Raw genomic sequence first — 21,922 nt, 5'->3', positions numbered from 1 at the left:
CACTATAGTGAAAAAAAACCTAAAACTAAGAAGAGAATTTCATAAATATACTTTTGTGTAGGATTTGAGGATTTTCAAGAACAACTTGAAAAATAAATAATCAAAGTCTATTTATGGATTTATCATCTCACGGTGAGCAAAAACACTATTTTAATTGAAAAAAAATATTTGATTGATTTAGAAGAATTTAAATTAAAACTGAAAAGGAAATCTACTAGAAGAATCGAGTTTTATATATTGTACCATCAGTTTAAGTTTGGTTTTGTTTTGATTTATGGAAGTTTTTCTATTTGAGTTATATATGGTTGCAAAAGCAACACGAGTCTATTTTCTAATGATCTAAGTGGAAGTGGATTTCGAGTTTCTTATGTAAAGATTATTTTTTTTTGTAAAAATAGTGCAAACTGCCTGATAGAAACGTCATAGGCGATTTTGAAAATATTCTGCACTTTTCCACAGTGAACTAAGTGTTGGAATTTATATGGATAAAAAGCCTATTGAATCTAGTTTTCAATGCATTAAAAGAATCTCGATTTCGAGTCTCATAGCTTAAGATATAATCATTTTAGTAAATGATGTATAAGTTGTCTAGATTTCTGATTTAAGAGAGTTTGAATTATTTTGTGTAGTTTTATGTGATAAATAGATTTTAGAGATTTAGATTGTTTGTAATATGTTTAAATCATTATTATAAGGCTTTCGATTATTTTGAGAGGAAGTGAGTTTTTAATATCTTAACACACTTTACTTGTTTCGAAATATCATATATGTATATTTTTGAAAAGAATCAAACGTTTTATTTGATTATTTTTAGCATATGGTTTTTTTCTGTTTTGGGTTTAAAAATATGATGAATATTGATTTATAAATGATTTGTTTTACTCGTATGACAAAAAATGGATTTATGAATGATTTAATTTATACATATGACAAATATTGTTTTATGATTATTTATATACATTGTTTATATTGTTGTATAAATCAAATCATTCATAGATACATTTTTCGTCACACGAGCAAACTAAATCATTCATAAATCAATGCTCATCATTATATCTTTTTGAAAAGTACACTGTAAAATATTTTTCAAAATTGCCCTTGTAGTTTTAGTTTTTGTTAGGCAATTTTCATTGTCTTTACAAAAAAAATAATATATTTATGTAGGCAACTCAGAATCTACTTCCGTCTAGTTCAATAGAAAAAAAAACTCATATAGCTGTCCAATTGTATATAACCCAAATGGAAAAACTTCCATAAATCAATACAAAACAAGACTTAAAATGATGGCACATTATATAAAACTTGATTCTTTCAGCAGATTTCCTTTTTAGTTTTAATCTAAATTTTTCTAAATCAATCAAATATTTTTCTTCAGTTTAAAAGAGGGTTTTTACTCACCTTGTGATGATAAATCCAGAAATAGTCTTTAATTGTTTATTCTTCAAATTATTCTTGAAAATCCTTCAAATCCTACACAAAAGTATACAGGTAGAATTCTCTTTTTAGCTTTAGGTTTTCTTCACTAAGGTGGCTACTTATGTTAAGATGATATTTTTATATAAACTAAGTAAAAGTGAAGCAAAAGAGGTAAAAAAAAATGCTTTTAGGAAAGAGGATTGGGGAGAGAAGGAAAGAAAGAACAAAAGAGAGTTTTTTTTTTAAATTTTAAATTTTTATTTTCTAAAAAATAAAATTTAATTTTATAATTTTTTTAAATATAAAAATTTTAAAATTTTTAAAAGAACAAGATTATATCGTGTACCTACCAAGTATCTATTATAATTATCAACTCACAAAATGACGTGATATTTGTTTGATTACAATACGCATTTGGATTGATCCATTAACATGTCAGTGGATTTTCTAAACTATAGTGAGATATATTGATGGAAAAAAGAATAAAAGTTTAAGTATCCAATTGAATTTTTTAAAAAATATAGATATTATATTAGATATATATATATATATATTATTAAGGTTAAATAAGATATTATGGTTACTAATATATTAAGCACTTGATTGCACAAGCTACTGGAATCCCTCCCCCTACAAAGTATTTCATTTCTTCTTTTACATTGATAATTTGCTTCCTAATACTCCTTTCAATTTTATTATATATGTTATTCTTAATTCCAACTCAATTTTGGAGACATTCATATGTAGTAATCCATTTTTTTTGCATTAATGCATAAAATATGGGAAAGGGAAATTAAGTTTGTGTTCATTTCTATTGTTTAAAAATCCTTGACGATACTAACACGGAGTTGTTTTTCCCTGCGAAGTTGCTTTCTTCGAGTTGAGTTATTAATGTTGTTTTAAATATTTTCTACGTTTTGTTTCTTCTGCAAGGCCCGGTTGCATGCTTTACACGACGGTAATGTTTTTGGCATTTTGTTTCCTGTTTCTCTGCGGCCACTTGATGTTACTTCAAACTTTTCTTTTTGTTTTTTAGCTGGGGTTTTCATGAACTGATTGCAACAGTCTTCCCTTCTTTTTGTGAGTCACACTCTTTTTTTTTTTTCTAAGAAGAAAAAACAAAAAGAAATTCAGCTTATTGTAATAAATAAAACAACTCTCATTACACTGCTTTCTCTATTTCTCTCTGGACTCTCCTCTCTGAATAGTCACAGTATTAGGTAGGTACTGCCTGCTTCTTATTATTGTAATAATACATTAAATGCTCACAACCCATGTTGTCTCCTCGATAGATGAATATATATATATATGGTTTAGGCTTACATTTTTGCTGCTTTTATATGCAACAACAGTTCTGTTTTGGAAGCTCATTTTCATGAAACAAAACTAGATAGTCAACATATATGGGGAAATCAGTTGGAACCATTTTGCTTGTCCTGTTGCTGTCTTCGTTTATGTTTCTGGTCCTTTTGTTGTTTTCAGCTTCTAGCTTCTCCGACTTTCATGTCTCATTTCCGGGCCATAGAAGCAGCTTCAAACCCAAACCTGTGGTGTGGGACACCCGCCGCTTGCTTCAGTCTTTTCATCAGGATTTTTCCAGGTTTGTTATTCATATGATTGATTCTATGATATTGATGCCTGTTTTGTTCACATTATGACATGATCATTGTCCCCGCAAGACAAAATTTTGGGACAAAGAAGCTTAATTTCATGTGTGATAGTAATCAGTCGTTAGTGATGTTCTTAATAGGAATGTCACTTTGAAATTACGTTTTCTTGACTGGTCTAATTTATGCCACAGCAGCCTATAGAAATAATGAAAATTTTCCTGATTCTCTTGAGCATGTGAATTTGGGGATTTGAACCAAGACATGGGTGCCTACCACAAATCATTGGTCGTTGGCTTTCCTGATAAAATTACAAAAATCCTGTTGTTATTCTCTCCCATGCACTTCTATGTGCAAGTCTGTATAAAATCTATATTTTCACTGAACTCAAAAGAAGACCTAAAGTTATGCCAAAAGGCCCAAAACAACGGTGCAGATGTAGAAAGGCTACAACTTCAAGTACTGGGAGTTTCCATAAGAAGCAAGGTCATTCTATTAGCGGACCATTGAAAGAGGACTTCACATTTCCTGCTGGTTCGGCTCCCTTCACTAGTTGTCATGCCTCTACCATTGTTGAGGTCATGCAATTCATCTGATTTTGTGTTTTTCTTAATTTATAGTGTTCCTTTGCCAACATCATCTCACTTCACTCTATTGTTGCCACTAATTTAACATGCAGGTTGGTAAAGGTCACTTCTTGGTTGCCTATTTTGGAGGGACATCTGAAGGAGCACCTGATGTTAAAATTTGGTTGCAGAAGTACAAGGTAGTTATCTAATTCATAAGATGAACAGCAAGGTTTTCAGTCTTTCACCTGATTGGTTCTTTATGATTTCTAGGAGAATGGGAATATGCATGTTCTGCTGATGCTACTCTGCCTATTTTCCTTTTCTGTTATATTATCTGTGACCTTAATTGGCATGTGGCACGCTCCTCTTATGATGGTCTTTTTCCAGCTACTTATTGCTTCCAGTGTAAACATTTTTACATCTCTTAATTTCGAGTGTATCTGCATTGCCTCCTTCAAGCTTTCTTGTGTTTTGCACAAAGGATTCCTCATTCCAAAGACCATCCCCCACCTCCCCTGTCGTTTTGTTATGTCCATGCTTTTGCTCTTCGAGACTTCTCCATCATCTGCATGTCATCTGCCTAGGTAAAAAACAGTAGAAAGGCGGCGTGCCCCCTTGCCTTCTCTTTTCTCTGCTAGTGCTATGGTTCCTTCCACTTTTCTATGTGTGTTTCTTGTACCAACTTATTTGCAGTACGATGCTCTTTGGATTGATTCTAAGAGTTTTTACCTTAATTAATGAAAATTTGTTTGGCAGGGTGGCCGCTGGTACCCACCTATTGTCACGGATGAAGAACCTAATGTTCCGATGTGGAATCCTGTACTATTTAAACTTCCATCAGAGGAGCTGCTATTGTTCTATAAAGTAGGCTTGGACGTGCAAAAGTAAATTTCTAAGCAATTGGGTGCTCAAAAGTAGATTAAAACCTGACTATACTTTCTGATTTTGCTTTTTGCTTGTATACATACTTACAATGAGTTCATTCACATTGCAAAGTTCACTCATTTTATTTGCATTGTTGAGATCTGAATGAGCTTACTGTAGAATTTTCTTATGTGTATGAGTCCTTTCCATGACCTCATGTATCTGCAGAGGGTTGGCAATTTAAGCTAGAATTTTGGCAGGCCAAAGGCAAGAAATATATAAGATTTTGGTCTGGATGAAGTGTCATGGAATGGTCAAATGGTTTTAACTTTCAATAACTACTTTTCGCGTTCACAAATTCTGTTTTGGATAGTACTCTGTATTTGAGTGACTTTGTGGTGTAGTTTACATTAACCTGAAACAAGGATTTAAATTCCTATATTCGGAAACAATAATGTTATAATTGAAGTTCTGTAATAAAAATGTTCAATACAATCTGACTTCACTTCTGGCTCTACTGCCTTGACAGTTCACAATAGGGTACCACTAATTTGTTTTCAGGACTTTGGTTAGTCCTCCAGTTTTTTTGAACAGTTAAAGGACTTAATTTCAAGTAGAGTGTAGCATTGAAAAACTCGGCTTTCCTGTTCTAAAATATGACTTGAGTCGTCATGATATTTGAATTTAATAGCAACTAATAAATCATATTGTACAATTTTCTTGCCCTTGCTCACTGTTGGCTTTAGTAAAATCCAGGTGGAGCGGGTGCATGAAGCGATCATATGACAAAGGTGTTACTTGGACACAGAGAGAACAGCTTCCTCCTGGCATCCTAGGACCATCTAAGAACAAGGTATGATTAAAAAAATTTCTGTGACTTATGAACTCGGATAATGTTTCTTAATCACGCATGCAATTCTCTCACCTGCAGCCTCTCTTGTTGGGCAACGGGCTTTTGCTCTGTGGATCCTCGGTGGAGAGTTGGAATTCTTGGGGGGCATGGGCTGAGGTTGTTATGATGATTTCAACTACATGAGCAGTGAGAATCTTTTTATGTTCAAAGATGGCGTTGACATGTTCTGTAAATCACATGCAACAGGTCACTGCAGATTCTGGAAGAACCTGGAAGAAGTATGGCCCTATATATGTTAAAAACAAAACTCTCAGCGTGATTCAGCCAGTTCCTTTCCTGACTGCAAAAGGCACCTTACGCCTTTTATTGCGATCCTTTAATAGCATTGGTAGAGTTTGTATGGCAGAATCATTTGATTGCGGACAGAATTGGGGTTATGCCATACCCACTGAACTCCCCAACCCCAACTCCGGTTGGTATGACTCTTGCAAGATAGTATATAGGTTGTAAATTGACATCCAACTAAAGATAGATTTATCTTGATTGGAATAGCTCACTTTAGAATGCTTTTGATTCCTTTGGTTTCTCGGACATAATCAATTTGGTTTTAATTCTATTGAAAATTTCACTTGTTCTCTACTAAGTTGGCAACTGTAGTTAATGAAAAGGAATACTAATGTCTTCTTTGCCCATGCCATATATCTTGAATGTTGTCTATCAGGTATCGATGGGGTCAAGCTGAGAGACGGTCATCTGTTACTTGCTTATAATACAATCTCAAGGGGTATCCTTAAAGTGTCCCTATCCAAAGATGATGGTGATTCATGGCAAGACACTCTGACCCTGGAAGAGACGCAGGGAATGGAATTCTCATATCCTGCTGTTATCCAGGCTAGTGATGGATTAGTTCACATCACTTACACGTATAATCGGACCCAGATTAAGGTAAGAATGTAGTGTCTGATACCAGAAATAAATCAATTCATTCCCTTGATTCATTTTCACCCGGAAATTCATTTCGTTCTATTTGTCTAGTACTGTTTTTTCCTCTTGCTGATTAACTTTAGCTGAAATTTTGCAGCATGTTGTTCTTCAACCAAATTGACCCAGTGATTTATACACCTCCGTCAGCCAGAAGAATAAGAGGCATCTTTTCCACTCAACCTGTGTTTCAGAGCCTGTGTATAACCATCTTAAAGCTACCTGTAACCCCTTTTCATTATTGAAACTTTCTGCCAGTGCCATAGCTTTGATATGAAGTTGAATTCCAAGCACTTGAAAAAAATGAGTAGATTCGTCCCAAGGATAAGCTTTCTAGCAGATTCAATGACAACTATTTTGATGAACTACAGCATCATTTGCGTTTCTTTGAAGATCCCCTCCAGGGCATTAGGCCTCTCTCAACAGAAGTATTATTCGAAGTGCCGATCATATGAGGATAGTCTGTACTTACTGTTTTAAAACAAAAAATTATATAAAAAGAATAGCCATTGTAGTCATTTTTATGCTTATTTTTTTGCCATTCTTAGTTTTGTGCAGCAAAATATAAAGATGTTATGAGAAATTCAACATAAAGAGTACTGAGAATTGGAATAATATCATGCTTCAAAAAGCAAACAATTACATAAGTTTGTCTTTCCACATCAGGTAATTACAACGTTTTTGATTACCAAAAGGGATGCGGGATGAAAGATCGACTTTCTCTACAATGACATTGCCATTGCAATCAATTTTGTAAGAGAAGTCCATTCCATCCAAAATCAGGTGATAAATTATCTCTCCAGAAGGAGCCAGCTCACTTCCATGCCCAGAAGCTTCTCCATCTTCAAAATCATTCATATCTGAAGTGTTATCTGAGGTGTCACCATTTCCTATCTTTATGAGAGTATCATGAGGTCGAGTTCTCTGAGACAGTGATCGAATATCCCAAGAAAGCACTTGTTTGACCAAGCTTTTAAGCTCATCTGGTGATGAATAGAGGGAATTCTTCGCCTGAAACAAACCCATTCTTTTGGATCAACAAATAGCTTCCTACCCAATCAAAAAACAAAATTCTTGCAGACAAACAACAAACCAATTAAGCATTTCAGATTGGACACATGGATCCTACATCATCAAGCTTTGTTTAGAACCATAGAAAAACGCCAGCATACTTACCGCTGCTTTCCAGCAGTCCAGGAGTGAGGAAGGGAAGTCATCAGAGAAGCTAACAGAAGCAACTGATAACATACTGTCTACCTGAACAAAATTTAGGCATACTTCATAAGAAATTGAAGGCAGACGCACATGATGAGATTAATGGAAAAGGAAAGATGGAGGGTGGCATAGTTTGCTAACAGTTAAACCTGTCAATGAGCAGCTAAATGGTCAAAAAAACTTCAATTCTTCTTTCTCAAGTATTTATGACTACATTGGGGCATATTTTTCTTAGCAAATTTGGATTACTAGAAGAGGGGGAAATTACCGAAACAATAGATAAAAAGATGATTTTAAGTGAAATTCAATTTTCTTCTGTTATTTAGACTTCAGACAATAATGAAAAAGAGCAAACACAAATGATTTAACGACAATGGAGTTTTCCACCCTTATTTTCAGTATATTTATAGGACATACTCATAAAATCCTTTAGCTAGTCTCATGTCTCTCAAAATCTCTTTACTCATGGAGAGAAATGAAAAGAAAGACTGCAAGGACATTTTACATGATAGGTTCTCTTCTCATCTCTTCACTTCTATCTTCAATTTGCACGCCAATGATACTGTTGGTATATGTCCTTGGGCCAATTGAATTGGTCAAGGAATAGAAATATTGTCATTTAATGCATACTTAATTGCATAACTATATGCGATAAAAGTTTTTCTTCATGTTAGTGCAATAATAAGGAGCTATTAAGTCTTAATTGGATGAAGCCTATGGAACATTAAAACCTTTCAAGAAAATTGTAAAGTTGTTATCATTATGAGATCATTATGCATTAAAGCCATGTTCTTAAAATTGTTCTTGATCATTGTATTGTCAAGATAAGACATTGACAATGTTCAAAAACTAGTATATGTTAAACTTCCTTACTTGAGAAGTAAGCAATCAATTTCATAAATTGAAATATATGAGATACTTGAGAATAACATGTAGGTGCTTGATAAAGAATAAGTTCACTAAACATGACCGGCTATGAGAACTCCATTTGGTACTTCACTCAAGTGTCTATAAAATATGTTTTCATGTGATAGTTGTGCGACTAGTCCTTAAACGTGAGACACCACGTCATCTTGTATGAGGAATGATGGGTCTAGATACGACTAAATGCCTAAACAGGGTGTTTTCAGGTACGTCATGAAGCATGAGAATGTGAATAAGTGATTAAAAAAATATTCATCACTTTAAGTGATATGAGAGGATGTGTTTCAGTTGTTTTCAATTTTTGATTAATTTGTATGAAGTCTTTAGTCAAAGCATGATGAATTTGAGAAAACTTAGATTCCTTAATTCTTAAAATTAGTCATGAATTATGAAAACTAATATAAAATATTACAAGTAGACACTGAGCCATGCTTTATAACATATCCAAGATATTTGATGAAAGAACCGTATTGCACTAATAAACTTATTACTTAACTCTCTAACATTTGAGTGATCATGATGTATTACTAGATGTCACTCATAATCTATAAATATAAATCAATTATCAAATTAATATTTGATTAAAATTTATATTTACTATCAACATATTAGAAGTCTAATAAGTCACACATTAAGTAACATTATTATAATTAATTAAAAATAATTATTAAGTTGAATTTAATCGAAACAGACCAAAATAAAATGAGAAAATTAATTAAGTTCACAAAGACTTACTTAAATATAAATACAACCGTTGTATCTAAGATTACAACTTAGTTTGACTATACAAATATTTTATATTAGCCAACTAAAATTTTAAGCCATTAGCCACTTCTTAACTGTTTCATAAAATTAAGAAAAGAAAAATAATTTACTTTATCTTACAGAAATAAGTTTCGACAAGAACTTTTAATCGTTTTGTTTTAAAAAACAAAACTTACTAGTACAAGTAAAATCCTACCTTTGAGAAGATCTTATTCGATAACTATGTGGATTATTATTAGAGGCTAAACACTTGAATGGCTAAAGATTTGACGAATCCTAAAAGTGAAGCATAGATTTCAACTGTAAGATTTTAGATTATCTTATTCTCTTTTCAGGTTACTTACTTCATTACAAGCGTTTTAGATTTAATTGACTCTTGATTACGATATTTAGAATAAGGCAAGTAACTTTTAAACTTATAAATGTTCATAATTAATTTGAAAATTACATAAAAAACACAAATATTGATCTTGTAAAATTCAACTGTTTCTTTGATTAAATGCTAGTTTATTTTTTCGATATATTATATTTTTAATTTCATGATTAATTTCATGTTTGAACATGAGGTTGAATCGCAACAGATATTGCATTTTGATTACTAATATATTATCTCTTTAGAATTAATAAAATCATCTTATAGGGAACTACATCACATATGGGGCAGTGAAAGTAATCTATTACAAGTAGCACAGTTGCTTTACCACGTGAAGCAGTGCAAGTAACCCGAAACAAGTGACAATTTGTAACACCCTATACTTTAATAAATTGTCAATTGAGCTTAATTATGGATAATCAAGGAGAATTAAGGTCGAACATAATATTATTAACTATAAGATGGTAGAAGGAAATGTTTACAATAAAATAATAATCATGCGATTAAATAATATTAAAATAATATTATTTTATTGAAAGGCGAATCAGTGGAATCAAAAAGGTGATATGGAAGTAGATTGGGACCCATTGAGATGTTAAAAGCTCTAGAAGGTGAGTGAAAAATTTCAAAATAAAAATAATATTTTATTTGAATAAAATAATATATTATAATATCAAAGTCGTATAGATGCCGATTTGATTATTTCACGTGAAGAATGTGTAAATTACACACTATACTGCATGAATTACATCATCACATGAAATAGTGAAAGTACTCCAAATCAATTAGCAAAGCCTTTACTGCATGAAGCAATGGAAGAAACTAGAAACAAGTGACATGGTTATTTTACCATACGGAGCTAGTGAAAGTCAGTCTAGAATGAGTGGTCAGGCTTTTAAGATGTTCCAAAGAGTTTAACTTGGTGACTCAAATATGAAAATAGTTAAAAAGTCTTCCTCCTGACCATTCCCTACTTCTTCCTTTTAGTACAAAGAGCACACTTCCAGGTTTGCTGTCACAGAACTTAGAATAACCCCAAATGACCCTAGTAACCTTTGTATTGACTAGAAAAGGGCTTTAATACCTTGCCAGTCGGCATCTTCTCATTGGTTGCATTCATTGCACCCTTTGGCCTATATATATTGGTTTTCGCAATTCATTTGGTGGGCTTTTGGCTTTTTTTATTCTCTCTCTAAGTTCACTCTTTACAATCTCCTCCCTCATTGTTCTCTACATCCCTCTCTTCCTTTATTCTTCCAAACTTCCCTACTTCCTATTCCCCGTATCTTGTTCCACCACCTACCACAACACTAGGTACTTCAAAGTATGCTCCAGTCTCTCTCTTTGCCAAGCTCAACATTCCCATTTTAGATGTTTCCAAAACTACCTCTTCCTCTTCCAAAAGAACCCCTTTTACACAATTCATACAAGAGAAATTCAATAACTTCTCTCCAATTCACCACTCTCAACTTACAACTATTCAAACACGATAACAATATAAATGTTCTTCAAATTTCTACTTATATGCTAATGAATTTAATTTAGTGTCTACAACATAACTAAAAGAACAGCAACTCCAAGCTTATCAAATATTAATGGTTCTGATCTTAAAGACGCATCCATATCTAGCAAGTGGCAACTACTTATGCATGCGTCTGACCTAATTTTTGAACAATGTTTAACCCTTTGGTACCTAGCAGCAGCAACTCAGACACTGATAGCAGGTAAATATTAGCCACTTAAAATAACTGCACCAAAAGTCACATCCAGATTTTGCACTTAAAATGCCAGGGTCAAAAAAGAAAAAAATGTGTATATGTGTGTATATGTAAATACGTACGTACGTACGTACGTACGTATGTATGTATGTATCAAATTCATGAAAGATAGCTTATTCAAGGAAAATTTACAGCCTTATATGTTGTATTCCTAAGAAACTAAATTTAGAAGCAAAAGAACCAGTTGGGATGTCTTATTCAAGGAAAAAAGTTGCAATAGAATAAATGATATTTCTTAACAGCATGTATGAATAAAACTGGAAGCTAAAGAACCATAGAAGAGGAAATACCATGACCCAATTAGGTATCACTGCTCCTTCAATACTGTCACAGTATGGTACGTATGGTTTGATATCCAGTACAGGCTGTTAATAAAATTCATTCAAGAAGTAGAATTTATATTTATAGCTGTCAAGAAAACACATCAAACTGGGAAGAAGAAGATAAAGCCATCAATGTGAAGTAAGGAAATGAGAACTTACTGTTCCATCAACTAGATCCACGCCAGAGAGTAGAAGCATATTTTCTTGCACTGCCTCCACCTAAAATATGAAGAGTATAATAGTTTTAAAGTGAATACACCTTTTTTAAAGGCATGTCTAAGGTTCTAACTTTTAGAAGTTATGAACTTCAATATAAGAAAAACTTCACCACTGCGCATAACTTCTTATTTTTACAGTGGTAGAAAAGACATTATGAAAAATGATAATTGGCAAAACAAGAATAATCACACACACACACGCAGAGCTATGAAGGAAAGTGCAGTCACAGAGCTTGCAAATCTTGATTTCATGTATACCAACAACGCTTTGCCATAATCCTCCATGATGATTCAGAAATTCACTTAAGGCAGACAGAAAGGTTGACATCCAATGGCTGCTTTTGACAGAGATGCATTCTGCCAAACTGGATCAGAGATTCTTTAAATCATCACTAGTATTACAGGCTAAATTAAACTTGCTTATTGCAGCATTTCTCATCCTTAAATATGAAAAACTATTCCCCTGGTGTGGCAATGCCAAAAGATCCACGTATCATATTTCTGAAATGATCTTCCCTTAAGTATTGAGAAAAAAATTTTCATCAGATATTAACTTCTAAAGTTTTAAACCCCACTTTACGCATTTATGTCAGATATCAGTCGAAAGACAACAGTTGGTGAACATTCTGTTGCATTAATAACACATCAATGCAGGATTCCATACCTTTGCTACAGTGAGTCCTATAGGACATGGTCGATGTGGAGATCGTGTAGCAAAAACTCCCATCCTTCCACCTTTCAATCTAGGAACTCTGACCTATTAAAGTGACCAACCTTCCATAGAAGTTTAACAATGATAAGAAATGATCATAAGTGATAGAAAAAACTAATAACAAGTGTTCAATTATCACAATGTCACAAACCTTGGCCTTAAACTTTGATTTAGATGGATGCTTCCATAACTTCTCCAGATCTGTATTTAAATGAAACACATATATAATCCAGCAATGAGAGTATTCTTCAAGGCCCTCAAGAGATGCGGGAGGAACTCTAGCTGAATCAAAAACCAAACACGCCCTCGCTAGAGGGACAAGTAGAGGTTGCCTGGGGGTCCCATTCCTGCACAAATTATACATGGAATTTGGTCATTTAGCATTAATCAAGCACCATGCTTGAGTAACAACAGATAAATTAGTAGTAGGCATTGATCTGAAAATTTACCCAGACAAGCATGAGTACTGCATAGCTTCTATTAAAAAAATAAACTTTTTTATTGACAAATCTCTGTCATCATGCTAGACTGCAGTTGATGCACTTTTCCACAACTGTGGAACTAAAATGCAGAAAGCAAAGAAAAATATTTAACATGGTTGAAACAAGGGAAAGGAACCCAGATAATTAATTTAAGTCACTGGCTGTACAGTATCATTCACTTTTTCTACAAAAAACAATATTTTCATTGTTACCTTAGTTCATATCTGATCCTTCTCTATTTAAAGTTTTCTTTTTTGGCCAATATTTGAAGGTTTGTCTTTCGGGGACTGCTCTTTCAACTATTAGTTATTAAGAAAAAAAATCTACCACGTTCACTAAACTAGTAGATTGATCCAACTTGGGCCCTCCTATGAGTTGATTGGAATCCAACTTTGGATTTACCTCTTGTCAACAATTCTGGCTTTGAGTCATGAAAACTTTCATTTTGCACAGTAAAATTAATTTTTTATAACATGGCCTCTGTGAAGCGAGAAAACATTAGAAATGAAAACTACAGCAAATAGCAACAATGGCAAAAAAAAAAAAGAGTACTTGCAATCAAAGTTTATATGAAAAAAATGGTTGATTTAGAAATTACTAAACAAAATGCCTTCTTAGAATCACCTTGTAGAAAAGCAAGATTGAATGACACCAATAGGTGCCATTGGATACGATGTCATTTCTGAATTCTCACACTTGGGTTGTGCTACTACTGCTTTCCTCAATGCCTACAAATATTTGTTTTTTCTTATAAGCAAATAATTTAAGAAATAACAATACTATAAAGAATAAAAACAATAAAGAAGAAGAGAAGAAGGAAGAACCTGCTGAGCCCTAATGCGACCTTGTCTCTCTGCAGCACATTTTTCCAAAGCAGAATTAAGAGATTTTTGAAGCTCTTTCACCTTAGAATCTGATTCTACCCATTTTTTCCTATATATAAAAACTGAGAGAAAGAAGGTGAACATGCAGATACATATGAAATAAAGTTCAAGGTAACTACATAAAAAGAATAAAGAAGAAAAAAGGTAGAGAAACAAGATACAGGAGATTGCTGAAGAAGCAGAAAACACTGCAGCAAGTGCCAATGTTAAGATCGAGCATCCGCTGGAGGCCATGGATTTGTACTTTTACTCTTTCATCAAAGTCTGAAGTTGGGTTTTAACATAACCAGTTGCTAGTTGGGTAGGGTTGTAGAAACAATTTTCTTTCCTTTCCATGACATGACGTGGGATGGGTTGGGTATTTCATTGGGAACTTCACTTCGGGTTTGAGGGTCTTTGACTGGCTTGGGATAGTGGAAATTCCGTCCAAGCAGAGCTAGAGCTAGCTAGAAAACAAGTTGGGTTCGAATAATATTTTATCTCAACCCAAAAAAAGCCCAGGCTTTTTAACTCCTTTCCACCCTACTATGCTACGAGTACTTGAGTTTACTTTCAAGCCCAAACACGAGTGTCTAGACTGGGCCTATTCTACTACGCACCGTTACTCCGAGGTCCGCTTACCTACAGTATTATTATAAGCTGTTTGGTAAAGTGAACTCGTTCTTTCTTTCTTTGTCTCTCTCCTCTCTCGCCCTGCTGGAGTTTCCTACTACTGTAACTGTATTAGGTACTTTCTCTCTTCCCCATTTTTATGATAGCATTTAATTATACATTGGGGGCTACTCTTCTTCACAACCCTTCTCAGTTTTATCTCTCTCATTCTATTCTTCATATATATATATATAGAAACATGTTTATACATGCATCATTGTTGCTTTAAAAACCCATTTCATGAAACTAAATAAGCCAAATGGATATGTGGAAATCAGCAGGAAACATTTTGTTGGTTTTCTTCTCCTTCTGTTGTTTTCAGTAATCAGTGTCACCCACTGTTCTGGATCTGCAACAAACTTCAACTCTTACCTTGATTTCTTAAAATTCCATTGTGATATAGATGTGTCTGAATTCTTTGAGGTTGATGCTTGTTTTGTTCACATTATGATGTGATCGTGGCTCTTAAGAGTATAGACAAGATTTTTGTGCGAACCCCAGTTTTATTTTGTCATTTACCATTGGTGAAAAGTGTCAACCTTAGTCCCATTGTTTTAAGTCCTAACTCTATTAACATCAAAAAAATTTTAAATTTTTTCCATTGTTTTGACTAGCCTAATTCCACAGGAATATAACAACTGTAAACTTCATGATAAAATCATAAAGTTTGGACAAATTTATTTGTTGGTATTCTGTTATTGCTAGCGTTTCAGTGTGCACATGTTTGCTTAAATGTATATTTTGGTAAGACTTGAAAAGACCTAAAGACGTGCTGTAAAAACTATGCAGAAAGTTAGCTAAGATTATATGAAATTGTGGCGACTTGAAGTCCTGAGAATTTAAATATGAAGAAAGATTGTTGCACTCAGGGGCCACTGAGAGAGCAATTCACCTTTTCCGCTGGTTCTGCTCCCTTCAAAAGTTGCCATGCTTCTAGTATTGTTGAGGTTATGCCTCTACCATTATTGAGATTAAATAATTCAGTTATTTTTGTGCGAGTGTGCATGTTATGGTTTTATTCTGTAGTGTTCCTCTGTCAAAAGAATTTGGCTTGTTTATTGCTTCTATGCAATTTGTGCAGGTTGATAAAGGTCATTTTTTAGCTGCTTATTTTGGAGGTACCTCTGAAGGAGCACCTGATGTGAAAATTTGGTTGCAGAAATACAAGGTAATTGTCTAGCACTTGCTGAACATGATATTGGTTCCTTCCCTGGAATTTTCCAGGGTTTTATATGAGGATAACCAATATGTATGTTCAGCAGATGTAACTGTGATTATTTTTCTATTTGTTATTATAACTGTCATCTCTGTTAGCTCATCATCATCATCAACATCATCATCATTATTTAATATTGAGCTTGAACTTCAATCTAGTTATCTTAAGAAATTTGTGGGTTACTCTAGCATTTTAGGAAAGGCCTCTTAATGTACAAAAAGGGGAGTCATCTTACTGACCAAGTGAAAATAATATGGGAACGTTTTTTCTTCTTCCTTGTTTCCTGCCCCTATTTGTTTCCATTAGTATTTTTCCTGATTATTATGCGATGGTCCTCAGAGCTTTCATCTTCTGCTTATATGAATTTTCGTGTGCATGAGCGTGTGTTCTCATACATGTAGATTTGCATTCTCTCATTTTCCCTTTTCTCTGTAGCTACATTAAGCATATATTTAGGTGTACACATAAGACTAGAGAAAGGATGCCTCACCACCCTTGCGTCACGTCTTATGTCCATCATTCTTCTGTCTTTTTTGCCTGCAGTCTTATTTGCCTTTCCATTGTCTAATCTGTCTGTACTTGTAAGGCAGGAATAGAACATGGAAAAACTACCTTCACCTATTATTCTCTTTATAAACTCTAGTCATGTTTTGTTTTCTTCCACTTATACCTTAACATGTGTGCATGGATGTGTCTATGTGTGTGCATATTTGTGATATGATCCTCTTAGGATTTTAACAGAGTTGTTTTCACTTAAATGCATGAAAATTTATTTTGGCAGGATGGCTGCTGGTATCCACCTGTTATTATTGATGAAGAACCCAATGTCCCAATGTGGAATCCCGTGCTATTTAAACTTCCATCAGAGGAATTGTTGTTATTCTATAAAATAGGCCAGGAGGTTCAAAAGTAAATTTCTAGCCCTTTATTTTTTTCTGACAAAGTCTTCTTTGTAAATTTAATAGCCAGGTCTAACAATTGTTTTTCTTTTGCCTACTTTATAGAACTTCTTCACTTATTCTGCGAAGTTGATTCAGTTTATTGCATTGTTAAAACCTAAATACGCAACACAATTATAGAACATCGCATGTACTGTAGAAGAGTCATTCAAAATGCAAATCTTTTCTTCATGAGTTCCAAATTTCAGCAGAAGGTCAACAACCGATGCCCCATGAACTATCACCAAATTGAAGGAACGAAAAGATTTCCCTCCTTCCAGAGAGAAAGAGAGAGACTTTAACACACAGCCCCCATTGCTCAAAAGGATCAGCTAAAATTGCTTATATCATTATTGTTATTTTAGTAAGAATGGTATAAGTAGAAATGTGCATTATAATTCATCCTTTCTCTTTTGCTTTAAAAACTTAACCAAACAAGGGATTTTGATAATCTCTCCCTTTCCTTTTCCTTCCTCATTTTTACTACCCAAACAAGGCAAGCATCTTCCCTTTCCTTTCCTTTCCTTTAGAAACCCCTCTTTTCCTGTCCTTTTCTAACTTCAATGCTAATATTATGGTGTAAAGGAAAGGAAATGACACATTATAATGCGGTTTCCCTATCATACTCTTTCGTGCTATAATAGCCACAACAATATGGGTGATAGCATTTCACTATAGAAAATTTGAAGGCTTTCATAGACTATTTGCCATATGCTTGTTGAAGCCTTATAACTTTGGAACATGTCAAACACGAAGTAAGGCTGGGTGCTCTTCTCTGCTCAGAAACATTATTCTATTCTTAGTCATTCCATTGCCTTGGATGCATATTAAGTCCTAAAACCTCAAAAAGGCTTCAATGTTTACATGATGAGGCTTTACTAGCAATTGAAGCTTTAAGAGCGCACCTTCATACATTGAGTGGATTTAAAGTCAATTGAGGCAAACTGTTTTTGCCTTACAGCACACATTAAAGCTAAATAAAGCATCTTTTAAGGTACAGAAATTAAAAGGTTAACATCCTTGTTAGTTCTCTTTTCTTTTTGCAGTTGTTTGTCAAAATAGATCTCTTACCAGATAGTTTTAGAACTGCTATTTTTTCAGATGCATATTCTGTTTTAGTTATGTTAGTAATTTTCTGCTGTAGTTTAAGGTTAACCTGTAATAAGGATTAAAGTGCCTCAATTCAAATATTTATTTTTTGACTTTGTAGCAAAGACATGTTAAGAATAGACTGCAGTTCTGCTTATATACTTGAAATTTTGGAATAGGCTACCCTTAAATTGTGTTTTATCCTTTATTAGTCCAAACTGTTACGGTTCTTTTGTGAATAAAGTTTAGCTTGGAGACTCTAAGATCTTCAGGATCTAAGTATGTCTCAGGAAATGGTTAAGCAAAGATGCTACTTGGCTTTAACTAAGGCAGTAGGGATTTGGATAGAGATTTTAGGTTCAAGCTGTAAATGCGCTCTGTTTCTATCAAAAAAATAAAAGTAGAAAAAGAACATGAAATATGACTGAGCATTCTGAAGTTATTTGTCCTGTCTGTATGTTATTATTATATGTGAATTTGTTATAATAATATATATCCTGCTTACCTTCTCTAACTGTTGACTTTAACTAAATACAGGTGGAGTGGATGCATGAAGCGATCATATGATAAAGGTGTTACTTGGACAAAGAGAGAGCAACTTCCTCCTGGCATACTAGGACCTTCTAAAAACAAGGTGTGACTAGAATTTGTTATTAAATTTACATATATTTTGCTATATTCTCAACCATGAAGCTCTGATAACATCTCCTGATCATGTGTGTATTCACTCATCCGCAGCCTATTTTGATGGAAAATGGCCTTTTGCTCTGTGGATCATCTGTAGAGAGTTGGAATTCTTGGGGGGCATGGGTTGAGGTTGTGATGCTGACTCATCTACGTCAGCTGTTGGACTCTAATGATGTTTGAAAATGCAGTTGACATATTTGATGATTTACATCGACAGGTTACAGCAGATTCTGGTGTGTCTTGGAAGAAGTATGGCCCTATTATTGTTAAAAATAAATCTCTCAGTGTGATTCAACCAGTTCCTTACCTTACTGCAAAAGGAACATTGCGTGTTTTGTTGCGATCTTTTGATGGCATTGGTAAAGTTTGTATGTCAGAATCCATTGATGGTGGTCATAACTGGGATTATGCAAAACCTACTGAGCTTCCCAACCCAAACTCAGGTTGGTGGGTTAATCCCTTTTTCTTGGATGGCATCCAACAGAAAGAAAATTTATCTTTACTGTGATGGTTCAATGTAGACTGTATGGAATCTATAATTTAGTTATGCATCTTTTAAAATTATTAATTTGGTTTTGACTTGTTTTCTCATCTTCAAGAATTGTATTTCCTTGATTTAAATTAGTTATTGGATCTTTACTGTGATGGTTCAATGTAGACTGTATGGAATCTATAACTTAGTTATGCATCGTTTAAAATTATTAATTTGGTTTTGACTTGTTTTCTCATCTTCAAGAATTGTATTTCCTTGATTTAAATTAGTTATTGGCTAATGCTATGGAAAATGGAAAGAAAAATTTTGCCTATTACCTTCAAATTTCCCCTACTGGCTTATACCATGAGCTTCAATTTTTAGGTATTGATGGGGTTAAGCTGAGGGATGGTCATGTTTTACTTGCTTACAATACAATCTCAAGGGGCGTGCTTAAAGTTGCACTCTCCACAGATGATGGTGATTCATGGCATGAAGCTTTGACACTGGAGGAGAATTTGGAAATGGAATTCTCTTATCCCGCTGTTATCGAGGCTAGTGATGGATCTGTTCACATCACGTACACGTATGATAGGACACAGATTAAGGTAACAGCATTGTTTCTGATACCAGGAATGAATTGGTTCTCAATTCCTTCCCTTTGTTCTTTCCATTCTATGTATTCATTAAATTCATCTGCTAATTGTTTTTCCCTTGTGATATCCATTATGTAAATGTTGGAGCATCAAGGATCTGAGATTAACTTGTGCAGAAATTTATTTTTGCAGCATGTTATCCTTCAACCAAATTGGTTCAATGACATTTTTCCTTCTCAGCAAGAGTAGAAGGTAAAATCTCAATCGGTGCATGTACTGGAGCCTAGTGCGTCAGCATACCCATTTTATAACTGCTAGTACCCATTTTTTATTATTGCAGTATGCTGAAATTTTATGTATTTGGCTTGAATATAAACATGGTATTTACACATAAAATAATCTATAATAATTTCTCCATTGCTGAGAATTTGATGAGCATTTGAGTTGGAGATTTTACCTCCTTGTAGTTTAGAGACAAATCTAGATATGCCAAATCAAGTACATTGTGACTTAAAGCCACTAGTATCTTCTACATTTTATTGGAGAAGCCATTGGGGGAAAAAATCATCAATTAGATAACACACCCTGTGATTTAGTTAATAGTGGCGACCTGCAAGAAAAGTTTTTGCATGATTTATAGATAGAGAGTTGATATTTTCTGTAAAATGGATGTATCTAGTTGGCTGATACCAAGTAGTACTTTTGGCTTTTCTCTAATTTCTATTAGCTTTATTCTTTGTGGAACTGGTTGTCTATGTTTGACAACAGAAGAAGCTTCAGTACAAGCTCCTATTCATTGTAAGGGAATGAGATATTTTTGTGTAGAAGTAGGTTTATTACTGAACCTAGGTAATTGAAAAAGTGTACCAGTTGCCATAAGGCACAATAATGTTCTATCCAAAATCTTTAAAATAGTTACTTCATAGTTGAAAACATTTGGGAATTAAATTTTCAAATATATATATTTAACAGTTGAAAGTTTATTTGTTATCAAACAAATAGTTAGACATTTTCAATTAACTTGAAATTTGATAGGCATGATTTATGAGAATAGAGCATAAAATCGAATGGTTGGATTAACAAAATATAAATTGTATAAAAAGACATGAAAAGGTGTAAAACTAATTTAGTACATTATTATACATGGGATTCCTTCTCATATATACTCACAAATGTACATACAGACATTACATACACACAATTACATGTATATGTGCATCAATGTTGTATATTTCAGGTCATGTTATGAACTATTCTTAAATTTAGAAAACTTTAGATATATGTTATAAAAACTATTAAAATACAAAATGGTACATCCAAACATACAGGTACCAATACCGGTGTAGACCACTGTAACAGAAAATCCATAAAACACTGATTGGTATATATGGTGCTGATAATGTTGGTTTCAATCATAGTACAAAACTTAACAAGACATTTCTCTAAAATTGGAATATTGTTTAAGTTTTGGCCACTTCTTAAGGAGGTAATACTTTTTCTTGGGCCTAATGGCAGTGAAGATTGCCTTCTTATGTTTGTGTTTACGCAGGAAATGTTTGGGAACTATAAGAAACTTGGGGTTTGTTGTGTTCGACCATAAATCAGACCTGAAAAAAGGATTGTTCAGGTAATCTCAGTTGGAGACCAGATTGTCCATGTTAGCGGATTGAACTAGTGTATTGTAGACAGAAGGTGAGTGAAATGCCAGGAGCAGAAGTTACTATAAACAGCACCAGCTTTCATAGAGCAAATTTTGCACGGGCAATGTTTAGATTGGCTTGCTTTGGAAGAATTGAAGTTAGTGAAAGTAATATATTTTTTTACTTCATTACTTGCCAATTGAGCCTTGATGTAACATTGTGACCGGTGTAACTTAAAAAAGTTTTTGTGTTTGGGTTCGAGCACAATAATTTTGATTTTGGTTGGACTTCAATTTGGTTCACTTGTGTGGGCTGTGTTGTTGCTCCAGTGTTCATGATGGACAGTATTAGGGCCTTGGTCTGGACACACTGTTTTTTATGTACAGCTGCTTTGCAATTATCGAAGAGGAAAGGTTAGTTTGTGTAACTCATCTTATCCGAGTCCAACAGCAATAGAATTGTGATGCATGGAGATTGCAAGGTTTCAGGATTTTGTGTGTGCTGCCATCAGCATTCTAAACAGTCTCAGGCGATGAGTAACTGAACATTTTCAGGATTGCCGCATTACCAAGCACTTGAGCAAAGCAATCAGTGAGCGACTGCTGTTACTCTTTTCCCAAGGATACTGAAGAAGACAGACAGTCCGCTCCAATTGCCCCCCATCTCTAT

The 21,922-nt window shown here is 33.9% G+C and overlaps 3 protein-coding genes across 8 annotated transcripts; 2 read left to right on the top strand and 1 right to left on the bottom strand.

The window, feature by feature from the left end:
• On the top strand, positions 2,769 to 6,806 carry LOC18589122. Of its 4 annotated transcripts, none has more exons than XR_001929606.1 (9): positions 2,769 to 3,016; positions 3,460 to 3,601; positions 3,703 to 3,789; positions 4,349 to 4,476; positions 5,213 to 5,309; positions 5,388 to 5,465; positions 5,556 to 5,785; positions 6,031 to 6,254; positions 6,391 to 6,806. XR_001929606.1 is itself a non-coding variant. In XM_018128335.1 (9 exons), exons 1-9 carry the CDS (start codon positions 2,820 to 2,822, stop codon positions 6,412 to 6,414), a joined length of 1,203 nt encoding a protein of 400 aa, XP_017983824.1. In that variant the 5' UTR covers positions 2,769 to 2,819; the 3' UTR covers positions 6,415 to 6,806. The 4 variants fall into 4 exon arrangements, 3 of the variants coding, with proteins under 3 accessions (XP_017983824.1, XP_017983826.1, XP_017983825.1); XM_018128335.1 differs by having other exon boundaries at positions 5,556 to 5,781; XM_018128336.1 differs by having other exon boundaries at positions 2,929 to 3,016; positions 3,218 to 3,601; positions 5,556 to 5,781.
• LOC18589121 lies at positions 6,854 to 14,254 on the bottom strand. 3 transcript variants are annotated; one of them, XM_007013951.2, is made up of 9 exons: positions 14,126 to 14,253; positions 13,905 to 14,026; positions 13,705 to 13,808; positions 12,750 to 12,945; positions 12,551 to 12,643; positions 11,828 to 11,887; positions 11,636 to 11,710; positions 7,467 to 7,547; positions 6,854 to 7,301 (listed from the first exon to the last, which is right to left on the bottom strand). In XM_007013951.2, exons 1-9 carry the CDS (start codon positions 14,196 to 14,198, stop codon positions 6,930 to 6,932), a joined length of 1,176 nt encoding a protein of 391 aa, XP_007014013.2. In that variant the 5' UTR covers positions 14,199 to 14,253; the 3' UTR covers positions 6,854 to 6,929. The 3 variants fall into 3 exon arrangements, with proteins under 3 accessions (XP_007014013.2, XP_007014014.2, XP_017983823.1); XM_007013952.2 differs by having other exon boundaries at positions 13,905 to 14,252; XM_018128334.1 differs by lacking the exon at positions 11,636 to 11,710 and having other exon boundaries at positions 13,905 to 14,254.
• LOC18589120 lies at positions 14,624 to 21,680 on the top strand. Its single transcript, XM_018128497.1, has 10 exons — positions 14,624 to 14,691; positions 15,405 to 15,562; positions 15,697 to 15,783; positions 16,613 to 16,740; positions 18,396 to 18,492; positions 18,597 to 18,674; positions 18,763 to 18,988; positions 19,402 to 19,625; positions 19,806 to 19,865; positions 21,163 to 21,680. The coding sequence occupies exons 2-9, from the start codon at positions 15,461 to 15,463 to the stop codon at positions 19,860 to 19,862; spliced, it is 999 nt and encodes a 332-aa protein (XP_017983986.1). The 5' UTR covers positions 14,624 to 14,691; positions 15,405 to 15,460; the 3' UTR covers positions 19,863 to 19,865; positions 21,163 to 21,680.

The sequence above is a fragment of the Theobroma cacao genome, chromosome 9 (assembly GCF_000208745.1).
Source record: "Theobroma cacao cultivar B97-61/B2 chromosome 9, Criollo_cocoa_genome_V2, whole genome shotgun sequence".
In the NCBI taxonomy this organism is placed as follows: Eukaryota; Viridiplantae; Streptophyta; class Magnoliopsida; order Malvales; family Malvaceae; genus Theobroma; species Theobroma cacao.
The sequence above is the reverse complement of the archived record's forward strand: the minus strand, read 5'-3'. Positions and strand labels throughout refer to the sequence as shown.

Bases quoted from the DNA above. Each gene is read 5' to 3' on its own strand.
- LOC18589122 (XM_018128335.1), top strand. From the start codon at position 2,820: ATGGGGAAATCAGTTGGAACCATTTTGCTTGTCCTGTTGCTGTCTTCG. The intron at 5,310-5,387 runs GTATGATTAAAA...TCTCACCTGCAG, and splicing joins TAGGACCATCTAAGAACAAG to CCTCTCTTGTTGGGCAACGG. The intron at 6,255-6,390 runs GTAAGAATGTAG...GAAATTTTGCAG, and splicing joins ATAATCGGACCCAGATTAAG to CATGTTGTTCTTCAACCAAA.
- LOC18589121 (XM_007013952.2), bottom strand. From the start codon at position 14,198: ATGGCCTCCAGCGGATGCTCGATCTTAACATTGGCACTTGCTGCAGTG. The intron at 13,809-13,904 runs GTTCTTCCTTCT...AAATATTTGTAG, and splicing joins GTCGCATTAGGGCTCAGCAG to GCATTGAGGAAAGCAGTAGT. The intron at 7,302-7,466 runs GTAAGTATGCTG...GGTTTGTTTCAG, and splicing joins TGGACTGCTGGAAAGCAGCG to GCGAAGAATTCCCTCTATTC.
- LOC18589120 (XM_018128497.1), top strand. From the start codon at position 15,461: ATGAAGAAAGATTGTTGCACTCAGGGGCCACTGAGAGAGCAATTCACC. The intron at 18,493-18,596 runs GTGTGACTAGAA...ACTCATCCGCAG, and splicing joins TAGGACCTTCTAAAAACAAG to CCTATTTTGATGGAAAATGG. The intron at 18,675-18,762 runs GTTGTGATGCTG...TTACATCGACAG, and splicing joins CTTGGGGGGCATGGGTTGAG to GTTACAGCAGATTCTGGTGT.